General features: G+C 41.4%; 1 protein-coding gene and 1 long non-coding RNA gene across 2 annotated transcripts in view; both read right to left on the bottom strand.

Annotated features, from left to right (window-relative positions):
• Nucleotides 1-1,408: 1,408 nt before the first annotated feature.
• GHITM (growth hormone inducible transmembrane protein) lies at nucleotides 1,409-11,155 on the bottom strand. Its single transcript, XM_021536144.3, has 9 exons — nucleotides 11,049-11,155; nucleotides 9,535-9,694; nucleotides 7,927-8,026; nucleotides 7,575-7,686; nucleotides 6,220-6,361; nucleotides 5,104-5,212; nucleotides 4,188-4,376; nucleotides 3,454-3,625; nucleotides 1,409-2,631 (listed from the first exon to the last, which is right to left on the bottom strand). The coding sequence occupies exons 2-9, from the start codon at nucleotides 9,661-9,663 to the stop codon at nucleotides 2,544-2,546; spliced, it is 1,041 nt and encodes a 346-aa protein (XP_021391819.1). The 5' UTR covers nucleotides 9,664-9,694; nucleotides 11,049-11,155; the 3' UTR covers nucleotides 1,409-2,543.
• Nucleotides 11,156-12,356: 1,201 nt separating this feature from the next.
• Nucleotides 12,357-16,778, bottom strand: part of LOC144246566 (uncharacterized) — a 33,491-nt gene continuing 29,069 nt past the window's right edge. Inside the window, exons 2-3 of the long non-coding RNA XR_013340224.1 lie at nucleotides 14,190-14,445; nucleotides 12,357-12,429 (exon numbers count right to left, since the gene is read on the bottom strand). This is a non-coding gene — a long non-coding RNA (uncharacterized LOC144246566). The remainder of the gene's footprint in view (nucleotides 12,430-14,189; nucleotides 14,446-16,778) is intronic.

Raw genomic sequence — 16,778 nt, forward strand, 5'->3', positions numbered from 1 at the left:
AATTATATTAGGTGACAGTGAAGAACTTTCTTAGGAAAATAATTGTTTTTATATTCTTGATAAAATAGAAGTAAATGATTAAATATTATGTAGCTGTTCATTTAGATCATAATTTAAAATAATTACTCGAAACATCATAAAAACCCATAGAAACCAATTATAATCAGTAGCAAAGATCAGAATTTAATTAAATTGTGGACTACACAACAGTATTTATGTCCTTAATGTCCTCAGGCACACGTAATAACTAATTACTGTAGAAGGTGGGGAATTTTTAGGCAAATTCAATTTATGTATTGATGAATCACACCTGGATCTACAAAAAATCCCAGAGTTTCACCATCAGAAGTCAGTCTGCCAGGAGTCACCAATGGTAGTGCTGGCTTTAGATTTCCATCTCCCAGCAAATCAGAGCTGTCTTAATTAAGATACATCTTACTTTTTGACTTAAGACTTTAAATGTAAAGGAACAAGTAAATTTTTTTCTTCTTTTGGAGACAACACTAGGAAAATACTGCTAGTGCTGTGATGTCATCCACAGAAGCCAAGTCACAGCTTTCCACAAGACTGAGCACAAGTGATACTCAAGTTTCTTCAGGCACTATTTCTGAAAAGGTTATTACATTTCCTCTTGACCTCACTTTCCATACAAATACCTCCCGTAAGCAGTGTGCTGGTTTCTACATCTCACTATTCCAAACAGTCCAGAATCGCTCCCTTGGGTTATAGTCAAGCTCTAAAACTTCAGCCTCACAATCTAGACAAAAGGACTCTTGCCTTAATTTTCTTTTGTAACAAGCACAAATGTCAGGATTTTAAGACATCTCCCTGTACATTTCAGATTTTGAGAACAATCACAGTGCTGTTTTTTGCTACAGTAGAAGAAAGTAAGGCTATCATATTGCTTAAAAAGATAAAACTCTCTGAACAGGCTACTTACAACTGATTTGATCCAAAGATTTCTTCCTTCTCAGAACTACAGATGTCTCTCCAGCTGTAATAGTGCCAAGAACTAGATTGTGCCTTACAATCTTTGGTACAAAGGAGCTGCAACAAGGTTCTTCACAATCCACTCTTTCTTCCCTCTGTTTGAAGAGTCAAAAAATACTACAGTGTGTGACAGACATAAAAGCAGCACTGGCTGCAGTAAGTGGCCAAAAGTTTACACCAACAGAATCACTTCAAGTGTAGCCAGTATCTTCCAGCTGGGAAACACCCTCAAAAAGGTGCTAGCCAGTGAAACTGAAAATCATCTTTGCAGACTTTTTTTTACAGAGGAGTATGTACTCTCTTACAAAGGAAATGGTAACCATAACCAAAAAAATGTTTATAGTACTCTTCACCAAGCTGTTAGTGCAGGGGTACTAAAATATTTCTATTAACATGGGGAAAAGTGAGAGTAGTCAAGTTGTGAGGCCAGAATTTTATTGTTCATAGGTCAATACATAAACATAGCATATTTGCCAGAAACTGAAAATATGAGGTGCTGACATGAGGTCAGAATGTTCATGGCCCAAGAACTCCCCTTTTATTCCAACATAGAGTCTGGAAAGGATAAATTTCTTACTGTTAAATCAATTTCACTGTTAGGAAACATTTCTTTTAGACCACAGTTAACATATCAATTTGGAGAAGAGTTAAACAGACTAAACTGCACAACAGTATGGCAAATTTATGATCCTGGGGTTTACAGCATGCCATCCTGAATTCCCAGTTTCTGTGCCAATCGTACAAGCTTCCAAGAGATGATCAGTAGGAGTTCTTCTGGACAGACCTTCATCTGCAGTGCAGAAATTTAGCCACCAGAAGAAAGACAGAGCTATACTGCCATTCAACAGTTTTATAAATCTAGTAGCAAAATAAGCTAGCTATTATAGCCAGTCAACATTAAAGCAAGGAATTCTCATGTGTATTCCAGAAGGAGACTGAAGTTCATATGGGACAAATAGTGCATAGTTTCCATAACTTGCCTCCTTTACACTTTTTGGTCATCTAACCTGTCAAAACCTGCTTAAACTTTTCTGAAATTTCTGCCCAGGTCAAAGTCATGATTGCATTCAGGGCCATATGCAATTTATTCAGTTCTTCAGAAGATGCCACTAAAATAAAATTTATGAAACTTAACAGAAAATTGATGCATCTAAGCAGCATCTCATGAAGTCGCTTGTATCCCTATCTGCCTATGGGATACCAGTTCAAAAATTACTTCCTTTACTATGTAACAATAGTTTAAAAAAAAAAAAAAAAGTAAGAGTTGAACTGCCATCAACCCCCCTAAAAATCAGGTAGGACTATTTTATTCATATATTAAAAATAATTTACTTTCCCAAAATAATGTACAATTACAAGAAGCAGTTCAGACTATTTTAAACACAGAGCTGGGAAGTGTTTGAAGAAAAACTAAGACTGAATCACATTGCACTGAACCAGTATGCTGAAATGCTTTAAAACTCTCACTTGGAGCATTACTGCTTTAATTATGAATGTTTATTTAATATGTGCACTAGGTAGGCTGTCAGACTGTTGCAAAGGTGAGTCTCTGTTTACTTTTTCCTGCCACCTCCACCACCTGCAAGCATGGTGACAACCCGAATGAAGATGTTCAGTGTGTCACTGTAGATACCCAGGCATCTAGGAAACAAGAAATCACAGTTATTACTGTTGAACAGACACAGAATTATTTGGCGTTTCACACCATTATACTTCATTTTAAGAGCCTGCATGAACCATCTTTACAAAACCCAGTCTAACTGCCCTCAGTGCTTTGTATGTCAAAGAACACCAGTGTTTTGTTCTACCACCTCTGCCAGCGAGAACTATTTACAGAAATCCTAACAGACAGTATACTGCTCTCATACAGGAGCCTCTGCTTTTATATTGAACTTTGATCTGTTTATCTTCAAGAATTTTCAAGATCAGTATTATTCTACTTTAATTAGAATAAAACAGAACCACAGATAAGAATTCACCTAGCACCAGACAGATATTTACAAGAAAGTTACTTGTTAGTCAAAATTTAGATCTTTACTGAAAAGTCAATCCTTCATTCCCTATCACACCATTTCAGCTTTTTTATTTAGTGACAAAGAATAATAAATATTAAATGACTATGGAAGATTAACTTTTTTTGTCTCAACTGATACTGACAGTTTTTTTCAGAAAGCAGGTATAAATTCTCCCAGCAACACTTTAGAAAACAAAAATACATTTTAGAATGTATTGCTGGAGGTATGTGACATCAGATGCTCAATTCTGTTTCTCACAATGATTTCAGTTTTAACTTCTGTAGCTATTTTCTCACTGCTGTTTTCAAACCCTGTGATTCTTCACATTTAACAGCAATACGCTTTTGAACAACAAACAAAAGGCTATTTTCAAAGCATACTTCAATCTAACGTGGGGCAAATTTGTAGGCAGACACTGAGATCAGCTGTGGTAACACAGAACACTCACGCGTTGATGGGGTCATATTTAGCCACTCCGTAGACAGGCAGGGTTTCAGCCCGTTTGACCACCAGCTGTGTATCATAGAGCAGGAACATGCCAAAGAGCACCAGGCCACCATAGACCGCCACCGAGTACAGGCCGGCACCAAAAGCAGAGGTGGGAGGCAAGAACATGGATCCTGGAGAGGAACGTACAAGGGTGTTAAAAGTAACTCCGTGTATCTGCCACTGCAAGTTAGGTCAAACTCCAGTCACTGGAGCACACATTTTCCAGTAGGCACTCAATTCTCTGTTTGTGCTGTGTGTTTGATACTAAGACCTTTAGCATGCACACTGAAGATGTCACATATACAACCTGATCTGTTAATTTTGAGCACCCTGGGGAACTGTGCATTTTATTTCAGCTGAAAGTACCTATGACTACAACAATGACTAAAACAGATGAAGGAAAACAACTGGATCAAGAATTAAGATCACATTTACTGCCTTCCCTACTCATTACAGTATCTAAATATAAGGTACCCCTATCAGCTGTTTGTCAGACTAGTATCTTCCAGAACCATAATTTCATGTTCCTTTCAAAGAACAAATGTGATGGGATATTTTCTGCTGTGCAGGAGTTGCAAGGGCTATATTTAAGGCAAATCTTCACTGGGAAGACCAGCCTGCAACTGTGAGCTGCACCTTAGTAGCTTAAGTTCACAATCTACTTTCTATGACAGTCCTGAAGCAGTATCTTACCAATTGAAGAAGCAATAACAAAGCCTAAGCCTATGCCAAGTGGTCCTCCCATGTTCAGGAATTTTTCACTCGGAGCACACATGGCCACAGTTGAGAGCCCCCCAACGATTCCAGCAGTGTACCAGGCAGCTCTGATCAGCAGAGGACCACCAAGGAAGGCCAGAGGAGCCACCACTGCACCCATGACACCTAGGCAAAACAAAACAGAACACAGGTAAGACTTGGAACACCACATGCCAAACCCACTTGGTTTTCGTCTCCAGCCAGACGGCATGGCTCAAACTAATCCATGCACAACAAAACACCAATGCACTTGATTGTGCTTTTATCTAGAAGGAAGCACAATAAATTATCGACCTTATTATATATATAAATATATCATTTTGTACTTTTATTTAGCACTAGAATACATCAGGGAGTTTATCTTGGGAAAAAAAAAAAAAAACTAACAAAAGCCAACATACTGACTGGTTCGTAACAGAGCTGGTAAGAAGAGATTTAACGTGGACTTATCAACTACATAATAGCATTAGGAGCATGCAACACTGAAAAGCAGGACAGATTTCTAATACAACAATTAGTTAGGCAAGTAAGTCAGATTTTTTTTTGCTGGAGGCTTGTAGGAAATGTGTATCTAGCCCATTAATATCTCATTAGGTTGTTTCACTTAACAATAATCACTGCAATAAACATTTCTTCTTGGCAGACATGTTAGCTCTGGAGAGGCAAATATGTTTCCAGTGCCCAACAGCCACATGTCTTTCCCTGACATTCAGAAATTCTCTCTGATCTCTGAAAAATCTCAACTTCCCTTGAGCAGTATATAAAAATTAACTTTAAAGCTGGAGTTTTGTTAAAGTAAGCATCTAGTCACAGAAACACAGACATCTCTACAAGAAACACTAAAGCCACATACCTGAATGCATCATCCATGCTGCATGTTTAGCTATGGGATTATGTTCATAAGATATGGTCCTGACCAACATTCCAGCACCAATCATGGCTGCAAAAGTTGCACCAATTGCCTGAAGAAACAGCATTATAGAGCTCAAGTTAGCATATGGACATACGTTCTCTATTCCAATCTCCTAGCCCAAAAGTCAACACTGATTCTGAAAACAGCAACCTAACTCACAACTGGAAGGAGTATTCATCAATTCTGCTACAGTCAAATCTTTGCAGATCTTAGCTTACAGTAATTTTCATTTATTTTTACTGTTTTCTAGAAATCCAAATTTAATTATGAAGTTGGTAAACTCTCTTGGCTGTGTAAAGTAAGAAAAGGAAAACCATGGTTCTGCCCCTCACACTCATGAAGGCACCTGAAATGTGTTAGCCTTCCTTCTTGTACATTTCTCCACCCAAAGCCAACACCTAGCTCATCAGCTTTTGCTACCAATGATATTTTAACCTCAGTGCCTCTTTTTACTCATGATTCCAAGCAGAATCATTGAACATCTACCAATCTGGTCAGAAGTGTTCAACTTTTACCACCAATTATGTTTTATCAAATTAATCTCCCTAAGTCACGTAGGTGTTGGCATTTGTTACTGTTTCACTCCACTTAATACACTGAATACATACTAAGCGTATCAGTATTGTTTCAGCCTTGGCAGAAAGTGCTGCATGTCAGAGCACAGGGCAGAGTAAGGATGCACAGGGATCACCCCAATTTGTATTTACAGACAGCAATAGAAACTGTGCCATTAGCTTTAGGAAGCTATTTCTGAGAGGTTCCTATTTGCACATATACAGCTGGTAAGGGTAGCATAGCAGTTTTTGCTCATGTAGTTTACCTTTGACAAACCACCAAAACAGTATAGAAAACACATGTCAGAATGTGACTAGAATCACCAACTCTTACATCAGAAAATATCATCAGGATACCTGAATAGTCTTTATGGTAATCTGGGTTTTATCTTACTTTTCAAGGAAATGTAACCAAGTAGTTATATTTCTCAGATTTTTTAATATCAACCATCATATGGTGACATACCTCAGCAAATACTTTTATTTTTATAACAAAGCTTACCAGCCAGGAGCTCTTTGTCATGAGGTTCATGAGTGCAGGAGATCTGCTCACTGCTGCAGCAGACAGAGCTGTCATGCCAATGCTGCCCGCAAAGTACATGTACGTGGATTGAATTCTGTCCTTCACATACTGTGGCCAAATACTGAAAAATAAACAGTCATACAGAACTGTGCAGTTACCAGGTTCAGAACAGACAGCAGCTAAAAACACAATCAAGCTGTTAAGTGCATTTATAGCCATGGACATAAGGGAGGCTTCATTATAATGATGTGCTCTAGCAACTTCTGCCATGAGTTTACTTTACAATGGTGACTGAACTTGTCTATCTTGCTGATTTAATCTAATGTTAACTCAGTAGAAACACTGAAAATTACAAATAATGCTAGCTACAATTCCAATTCTAAGCAGGAAACATGCATGGAAAACAGAGTTATGAATGCTTTGAACTACAGAAAAAAATAAAAGAATGGCGTATGCATATAAGAAACTGGTTTCAGGTAAAAGGTCTACAGAATGTATACTGGCACAAGGCAACCTGCTGAGCAGCTCACAAATTGCTGAGTCATAGTGCACATGGTTATCTGACACCACAGGGCGCAAATGTCATTTTGAGAGCTCTAACAATAGCAACGGACCTAGACATAAGCAAGTTTCTGCAGTATCATTTGTTCACACTATAGAAAAAACTTTCCCTGCTAACGCTAAATTTGAACACTGCACATATTTTTTTCTCACTTCACTCTTTTGACCTGTTATTCAAGACTTGTGAAGGAAAAAAATAGACACAGCTCTATGACAAGCTTCTCATAGACAAAAATGGCAGACATTCATCATAAATACAGACTGCCACTTCCAATTACAAATGCAAAATAAAGCAAAATGTCCCCAACACATTTCTCCCAAACCCATGCTAATTACTACCCATCTTTCAAGTCTAACTAGAGTTTTGCCATTAGCCAGGTTTCTTTTTTTTTTTGACCAACAAAGTTTTAAGAGCGCATTTATTAGATCAAAGCTTATGCCAAGACACCGTGTTTAATGAAGACTTTCTTAACAGCTGAATTAAAGTTTAGTGAACAGTGTCACAAGAACACCAGGGAAACTGGTCTTAGCAATGCTTTTTGGAAGACCACACTTCCTAACTTATAAGACAAGTTTATATACTCTTCACATTAGATTTAGCAAAACAAACTCATTCAGGTTACTGCTATCCATTTAAGGCTGAATGATTCTAATTTTGCTTTAAAAAACCTGCAGAGACATAGCTGGGGGTTTACTCTTCAGATCTTAGAAAAACCTAAGCTGAGGGTAAAGAGGAGATTTGCTTCACTGAAGAGGTAAAGTGTCTTACTTACGCAGCCCTTTCAATAGCCCCAATCTCGCTGGACATGCCCATTCCATAGTAGCACAGGGCTCCCAGGCCAACAGCAGCACCTCCAGCAACAATGAATTTCCCCAGGCGATCAACTGTGTGAAGAAATAAAACCACACATGCTCATTAATGCTTTTTCTTGGGTAGTTAACAACATCCTCATGTGAATTTTGATGTATCTGCAATAGCTGCTCCACTTTAACCTTCCTTCTAAGAGCTTCACTTAATTTCAAGTCGGTTCACTACCAGTTGCAGCTGTGAAAATCATATTCCTTTCAAGGAAGTTTTTAGTTCAGGTTAAAAGATTCTCAGTATTTAAAGCAGAGCTCCTCTACCTTTAAGTGCAGTTTCTGCAGATGGCTCAAATGCTGCTTCTTTCACTTCCTGGCCAAGTTTTCCACGCCTTGCACCCATTCTCGCTCTGGTGGCATAACTCTGTTAAATTCAGAAATAACACAACACATATTTAATGAAATAAAATAGAAGACAGTCTTACCAACTTACTTGCTACACTTAAAATTGTTAATTAATCTCTTCTTAATCTGTAATTACCTTCATACATTCCAAGCAACAGTGCCCAAGGAAAACAAATGAGCATTAAAATTTAGGAACCTTGTGAAAAATATTCACATATTCTAGGAGTACGGAACCAATGCAGTGAACTCCAGAAGCTGGAAATTTCAGACTGCATTTCTTCTACTTTAGTCCCACTGTACTAAACACTGCCACAAGCCTCTCTGTTAAATAGAAAAACATAATCATTGCTTTTTTGTTTTGTACAAAAGCCTTTTGATTTCTACGCTAAAACACTCTTCCATGCAAACACTTCAATGTAAAAAAAACTTTTGCACAATAGTTTTTGCTATTTTAGAGACACTAAAGCTGGAAAAGCAGCACAAATTTGTTCTATAAATCAAGGTTAGACTTCAAGAAACCTTGAATGAAGGCCTAGAAACTCGAGACTTTTAAGGTCAACAAGCTCCAAGTAATTACAGTATGTTGCTCAAAGTCTTGGTAAGTTGCAAGAGCAACAGAGAATACACTCATACTTAAGTTCAGAAACAACTTTATGTTTTCTTACCATGTTTTACAGGAATTTTTAAATTAAAATTGCATCTGAGCAGTCAAGGACTCACATCAAGCTGTGAGCTTGTTTCAACACTAAAATACAAAACCTACAAACATTACTCATGAACCATTAGAACACTACAATTCAAGGGGTTTACCAGAGCCCTTCAGTTTGCCTCTGTTTGGCAGCTAATGAAATCCAGCCCAATGCTAGAAAACTCACAGACACAAAAAAGCCCACTATGCACCTACAAACATTGAATGCTTAAGAGGAAAATACAAAATAAATTAAGACTTTGCCACTAGCAGCTTCACCAAGATGGCAGAAGAGCAACAACAGCCCCTAACAGTTGTGAACTGCAGGTCTGTGATACCCTCTCTCAATGAAGGATAAACAATGTCTCAGGATAATGACAGTGTGCTTTTTAAAAATGCTGCTTACACCTGTGACTGTCTTGCCATAGCTCAGAAATTGCTCTAACCTACACTACAGCTCTAAACACATACGGGGACTAAAAGAACTGAAAATAAAGTGTTTATTTTAATGTTATATTTAAGACTCTAACTGGGAACAGAGGGACAGGGTAAGAATTTCTGTTCCTCCCACCTTACCCAGTAAGGCCTGTCCATCCACAACTACCTCTTTTGCCCATTAATTTCAAGACCCATGTCAGTCATTGAAAGAGAAAATTTCACTTCATCTGCTCCAAAACCCCTGTGTTGTGACAAAAGAATATTTTTCCTTCAGTAAATTAGAGCAGGCACCTCAAACAAGCAGAAGGCTCAAGCTCATTCACATCAAGTTGTTATTTTAGCAATACACTCAACCCTTTAAATATGTGCAGTCAGGGCTATCAGAAAGAGAATTACCTCACCTGGCTAGGCTGCCACAGCCTGTATGCTTTTATGCTGGAGCTCCTCAAGGCTGGAGAAGCCTGAGTGATGGTGGGGCGGATGGTCTGGCATGGCAGTGCCCTCAGGCACACCAGCCTGGCAGCCAACATGGTTGCTGAGAAAACTTAACACACCGTATTCCTGCAAATGTACAAGAAAATGTATTTGCTGTTTTGTTACATGGTTGTCAGACAAGGTACATTTACTACTTACTCTCAACTATAACAGAAATAATAAAAATCAAGCAACCTGTAAAAAAACCTGAAAATCCATAGTAAAAACAGTATTATCACTGAAGTACTGTAATAGGAAATTAAACCTTCTTAAATACACAGTTTAACTTTGCTTTACCTGTATCTGTCCCTCAGTTCCATCAGAGACTTCTCTTGCATAATTTACTCAAAAACAGGAGCACATTCCACTATTCACATGTATAAATTAAATCAAGACCCTTTATGTACTTATGTTTGAATTACTTTGGCAACTAAACTTCGTTTTGAGACACAACACTGCATGACTACTCTGTTGCACAAATTTATTTAAAATTCCATGTTTTAAGTAAACGCAAATGAACAAACAGCACAATATGTATGGTGGAAAACAGAGAGAGGTTTTAAGCCATCCTTTAAAGAATCAGTTACCTCAGTGGGCACAGCATTCAGTCAAGGTCACAGCCCAGAACACTGGTTCAGACCACCCTAAGCAATTCTGATCAGAAAACAGTGACACCACTCACGGGTAAACCCACAGCACCAGCAAAACAAGCCTGCGTGTTGCACTGGAAGCATAAAAACTGCCACAAATGGTGCACATCATATAAGAAACCCCAAGGCCTTGGAGTCACTTTAATGTCCTTTAATTACAATTACACACAACCTCTGATATCGCGAACACCCCAACTACCAGTGTCTTTTCCCAAATGACCGGTCATACCTTATGTGGGCAGTGACTAGCAGAAGCTGAGAGAATTCTAAAGAAAAGCAGGTTTAAACACGGGTGAGAAACAAGCACGCACAGCACCGGACAGCTGGCATTAATCACAGAGGAATGACAGACGATATAACAATCCCACAGCTCAACAGCCACTTTGCAGCGCAGTTCTGAAATGCCGCATTTGTAACGGGGAGCGCTTGGCGGGGCACATCCCGACCGTGCCAGCACACGGAGCTCTCCCACCGGGATGGCACGGCCTGCAGAACTGACAGGGCCAACTCGGAAATCTGAACTTTTCTTTTTACAAACCGGCATTTACAGCAAGGCAACCTCAAGTGTTTTATGAAAAGCAAGGAGGGCGGAGAGCCTAGAGCTGAAATTCCCACATATTAACTGGCAGCAGCGTAACGTAACGCTGGGGAGTCACTGCCGCACCACAGCGCGCACAAACCCCTCCCAGCCCCGGCAGGGCGGCGCCTGACTCAGCCGGGCCGGCTCGGGCCCTCTCCCGCTTTCGGCCGCCGCCCCGGCCCCGGCCCCGGCCCCGGCCCCGGCCCCGCACCTGCCCGGCCCGGCGCGGTCCCCGCCGCTCCCGCGCGCTCGGTCCCGCTCCGCCGCCGCACCGCGCCCGGCCTTGCCCCCGGAAGCGGAAGTGACGCCAGCGGCCCCGCGCACCCCTCGCGACTGGCTCGCTCCCGCCACGTGACGCGGGCCCGCGGGCGCCATTGGCCGGCGGGGCGGTGACGCGCGCGCGGATGGTTCTGGAAGCGCGCGGGCGGCGCGCCGGCAGGGGGCGCGCTTGGCGCAGGCGCAGTGCCGGGTGTGCCCGGGCGGGGCTGCGGCAATGGCCGCGGCGTCGTGATGGGGGGTGCGGCAGTGGCGCGGTGCTGCGGCAGCCGTGAGGTGCTGGGAGTGCAAAGTTACACTGCCGGCCCGCTGACAGTGCCTGCCCACAGCGCACGGCCTCTGCCGCCTGTGCATTTCAGGCTCGTCCTTCCCAGCGTGTCAGACAGCTCAGGAGCTTTGCGTTTCCTCCCCCTACCGCACAGCGCTCCCCCTTTGTCACCTCTGGAGTTAATCTCTCTTCCCTGTGGGTGTAGTACGTGTTTTAAGGCAGCTGCTCAAGTGCTGGGTGAGCACAAAAAGCAGGGTTGCGTATGTAAATTACAGAAGTGGATGCTGCCGGCTCTAATCCTGGCCTTGCAGGGGCGCTCCACAGCCCTTCCCGGGTAAACTTTACATTTTGGGCTGAACTATTTCTCTACTGGCACCTTCCTTCCAGCCTCACTCCAAATGGAACGCTGAAATTTTTCCTAAGTTTAATCCTAAACTAAACCTTAGTAAGGACAGAGCAGCACTTTCCTGGACTATCGAATCCTCAAATTGATACCAAATTTTGGTTTGGGAGCCCCTTTCCAGCTCCACTCCACCACAGCTGTGTTGTTTCTTTCAACCTTAACACTGCGTATGGCCATGGTTCTGCACTGCCAAGTAAAACAGACTGTGAAGGGTCTTGAGCAGGATCAAAGACAAATATAATAAAAATGATGTCTTGAATACAGAATTAAGTCCAGAAACAGAATGAGAGTTACAGGTACACTTTTGAGAATTGTGTGATGAGCCTTTTTGTATCTCAGAGCCTCATTGTTTAAACTGTAAGAAAGGGAATACAATGACCTGCTAGTTCACAAAATGAAAGTCAACATAAGAGAGATCAGATACGGAGGAGATCTGAAAGTGCACCAGCATGTAAGATCATGAGGAAGAATTTGAATTTAGAAGAATGAAGCAGAAGAATATGTGACAGAAGGGTGGAAATTCCATCAGAAGAGGCCAGACTTACTGGCGTTTGAGATGTGATTCTTACTTACTCTGACACTTGTTTGCTTTCTGTTGGTGTAAGTGAAAATCCAGAGCTTTGGTGTCTATTGTAGTGAGGTCTCCTACAACACAAGAAAAAAAAAGTCAGTTTCAGGACATGAGTACTTTGTTTATTTAGAGACTTGTAGTGCTTATTTCAGAGTTTGTAACACTCTATAATTGTTAGGTACTAAAAGATTCATTATAATAATTAATATTTGAATTTATAATTAAGTTATTAATAGTAATAATTTATGCAAGGAATCAAACTTTCCTCTTTTACTACAACATATAATCATGTAAAGAACTCTCCTGAGACTTACAAATAAGATACTCATCTCAGCTTTTCCCCAAGCTGTTTCTTAAATAGATAATTTTGTCAGAAGCAACCCAAACCTACCCATGGCCCACCCTGCAGCAAACTCAGCTGTAGAAGCCTTCTCACAGAAATTTGCCTGCTAAGAGATATCATTTCCTCCTCGATGGTGAACACCTGTAAAAGCTCCAGCTGGCCAAATCTGTGTGAGTGGGGCAGCAGCAGCCTCTGAATGCCGAGGGGTTTCTTGGTTGGAAGCAGCAGCTTGGATCCTGCCTGGGGGTGTCCCTGCACCTCTCTCTGGGGCAGCACTTCGGTCCCTGTGCCACCCGGTCATGCTGCAGAGCTGCCGAGCTGTGCTTGGAGCTCCTGCTGACACGAGCAGGGATAACAGCAGGACAGAGAGGCCTGGTAGGGAGATGGCAGCCAAATGCCCCCATGGAAGCTGGCTTTTGAGCTCCAGAGCGCTGCTCCTCCATGGGGCCGTGGCCAAATGCTCCGTGCAGGACCCCCTGCTCTGGTGCTGTTCAGTGCCTCTGTTCGGCCTGGCTGGCTTGCAGTGGCACAGAATGCACAGGTATGGGTGCTGCACCAGGTGGTTCTGCTGCCATCCCGGGGTAAGACTGCCCGGAGAACCGGGCAAACAGGAATGTCATGCACCTCAGCAAAAGGAGTGCAATGCCTGCACTTGGGCAGGAGCACATCCACCGGCACGGGCTGGGGCTGTCCAGCTGGAGGCAGAAAGATGCAGGCACACCGGAGAGAGTCCCCAGGGGCGATTGGCTGCCAAGGACTGGCTGAGGAAGGTGGGGCTGCTCCACCAGAAGAAAAGGCTTAGGGCACTTTATCGGTGTGTGTAAATAGCTGATGGAAGGAGCAAAGGAGCCATACTCTTGTCAGTGATTTCTGGTGACAGGACAATGGGCAATGGACATAAAATGAAATACAAGACTTTTTTTTTTAAGTAAAATTTTTTTAGAGATTTTTTTCTTTTTTTGCTGTAAGGGTGGTTGAACAGTGGGACGGGTTGCTCAGAGCATTGTGGAATCCTTCTATGGAGATTTTCAAAAGCTGACTGTACATAGTCCTAAGCAAGCTGCTTATGCAGGAGGGTTGGCCTAGATCATCTCTAGAGGTCTTTGCCAAACTCAGCTATTCTATGAGTCTATAAAGTATTGATGAATCCTGAAGGATCTGAAGCATTTTTGGCTTTTTTTAGGACTGATGTGCACCAATAAGAGGTATTTGGAAAACAGTAAACAGTTGTGAAAAAAGTTATTTTCAAAGCAACAAAAATAACAGTAATAAAAAAGAAACCTCATGAAGATACTGTTTTTTGAAAATAGGTGAACAATTCCTCAGTAATCAAAAGTATAAACAGGAAAACTTGTTTTTCTTTTCAATAGGCCATGTTTTTAACAACATGTTTTACATGTGTTAGAAATCTTATTCTCTAGGGAAGGTCAAATAGAGTTTGATATTAGAGGGTTAACTTCTAATTAGAAATTCTGCAAAATCAGAAAATACCATTATGAGGGGACTTGAGTTTCCTGATGTCAGGCTCCAAACCCTGCCTCTCTTCCAGGCAGGAACCAGGTGAGAAACAGCCCTTCTTCCCCTGCTTCCCAGCCCTGCTACTTCCCAGCAGTGACATTCCCATAAATGGCTGATGCCAGGGCTTAAGGGATGGTGGTCTCCAACTCCAATGGAGCTTTGCCCAAGGGGAAAGCTGGTCTGACTGCTGACTCCAAAAGGGACTCGTCCAGTCTCTGCCCCACAAGTCCTGTAAAAGAAACATCATGTGTTTTCAACAAATAAAGTTTCAGAGGGAAATAGTTGCTGAAGAGATTGTGTTGCCTTGCCCTGAAAGTGAGGATCCCAAGTAGTGCTGGCATCTTCCAGGAGACACCACGGGGTGTATTTTCAACCACACACCCTGCCTTGCCAGCTGCCTGCATTGACAGCAAAAGCACACTTACATTTAGCCCTCTGCAATGCTGGAAAGCCACGGGAGCCACAACAAGCCCATTATTGTGCTAATAAATAGGGTCAATGCCAGTTTTGAAGCTTACACTTTTAACTTGGCAGCTCTGGCACCCTCCTGCAAGAAAAAAACATCTCAGTCATTCACATGTCTGTGTTCATCAGCAGGGAAGAAATAAATCTGTGCTTAGCACCATTTCTCCTTAGGGTAAACTTTGCTATTGAAGTTTTCAAATTAGCTCTGAAGAAAAATATTTAGAAGGTTTTCTGGCTGTGCTGACTCCAGCACTCCACATATCTCTCCCAGCAGATTACAGGGGACTTTTGGACTTAATCTGTTGCTGGTATTCATGTGACAAATGAATATTCATTAGGCACCATGTTCTTACTTTAGATATCATAAAACACTGCAGTGGGGAGGAAAGTCTGGGGAGACAGTACTGATGACTTTCTTAAATCCTGGCAAGAAAAAAATGTCATTAAATAGAGTATTACTTTACCATGGAAGAAAAAATCCTTCCATGCAGGAATTTGTGCACACCAAGATCTAGTGCCAGGAATGAAGCAGTGTCCCTATTTTCTACAGGTGTGATAATTGTCAGGGTCTTAGATTATTTGGCTAGATCTCAAAACATCTCAAATAGACAGCAGCCTCATTTCAGTGGTACTGAACTGTGCTGGCTCTGAGGTGTCTTCCCTCCTTTCTGGTGTGAAATTTTCACCTTGCTAATTTCAAGAAGCATTGCACTGAAATTTGTACTGCAGCTTGTATATTTTGAAGACTTTCATATATATTTACATTAAGCAAAAGTAATTCCAGTCTGGAATTGGAGTAAGTTTGCCTGCTATAAAGAATTTTACATGTTTTATCTGTTGCTAAAATAAAATTTATCCATCATGGCAGACCCTTCTGGCATCAAATAGTGTCTTCTGGGCTGTTCAAAGGATAGCTGGATGTTTTTGTGTGTAAAAATGCTGTTTTGAGCACAGGAAAAATATCCTTTAATTACTACAGACATAAAAAAAAAATATATATATATATATCCATTTGTATAAAAATCATGTAAGAATGGAAAACAAATGATCTGTTTGCAGTCTCTGCATCAGATTGAAAAGTCAAACAATACATCTCAAATAATAAAAATAGCAACTGTTTAAAATCTGTATTTTCATACTGCTAGGGTGTTCTGCTCTTGTCAGTACTTTTCATGACAAACAGTGCTCTGAGCACACACAAGGTTGCTTTGCAAGCACTCTGCAAACTTCAAACTTACAACAGAAAAACTCTTTCAGGTAGAGCGTGTGGAAACTTGCGTGCCTGGGAGCATTGTGGGAGACACGGTTCTGTTGGGAGGTTTCTTCAGTCAATACAATGTTTTCCTTCTTGGACATGCTAAAGAAAGGAATGTTGTATCAGGCTATGCTGGTAAAGAAGCTTATGTTCTTCAAAGCCCTAAGGGGGATAAACAGTCTAAACATCCATATCTGCTGAAAAATTCCTGCATTCAGTTTCTTGATCATTCATATTTAGGCCATGGTTTTAGAAACTATGCTGTTTTTCTATTTTCTGAGAGGAATCATCATCCAGGTTGTATTGAACATTTTTTTGTAGGTTTGTTTCTCTATTGCCGTATCAGTAATCCTGATGAAGTTGTGCCTCTAATCTGCATCTGCTGCCTCAGGGAAGAGGCACAGCTCCCTCTGCCTTATTAGCAGTACCCCTTGTTTGGCCTGGCACCCCCATTTCCTCGAACTCCTGTTCCTTTCCCAGCACGTGCCCACCTGGCCTTTTCTCACCTCTTGTGACGTTCCCTTGGCCTCCCCTTGGCCACAGTTCCAGAGCTCTTCTGCCCGCTGCCAAACCTGCCGTGATTTATCCTTGCTTTCGCTCTGTCCTTCCTCAGTCCCTTCCCCCTTCTGCACTGTCCCTTGTGTCCCAAACCAGCTGGGATTCATTCTGGCCTCTACAATTTATAACCATTTAAACAAATGGCTTTTGCCCTGTCAAATGTTTATGCTTAACGTTATCAACTACTAAAATAAACTTCCAAAATCAGAAGCTGGATATCAAGACCTGTCTTCTCCATTATATATTTATTTATATATTATATATAAATTATATATCATATAATT

Source organism: Lonchura striata, chromosome 7 (genome assembly GCF_046129695.1).
Source record: "Lonchura striata isolate bLonStr1 chromosome 7, bLonStr1.mat, whole genome shotgun sequence".
Classification (NCBI taxonomy): domain Eukaryota; kingdom Metazoa; phylum Chordata; class Aves; order Passeriformes; family Estrildidae; genus Lonchura; species Lonchura striata.

Bases quoted from the DNA above. Each gene is read 5' to 3' on its own strand.
- GHITM (XM_021536144.3), bottom strand. From the start codon at position 9,663: ATGTTGGCTGCCAGGCTGGTGTGCCTGAGGGCACTGCCATGCCAGACC. The intron at 8,027-9,534 runs GTGAGGTAATTC...TGAATTTAACAG, and splicing joins GGCTGTGGCAGCCTAGCCAG to AGTTATGCCACCAGAGCGAG. The intron at 6,362-7,574 runs GTAAGTAAGACA...TTTATTTTTCAG, and splicing joins GGGGCTATTGAAAGGGCTGC to TATTTGGCCACAGTATGTGA.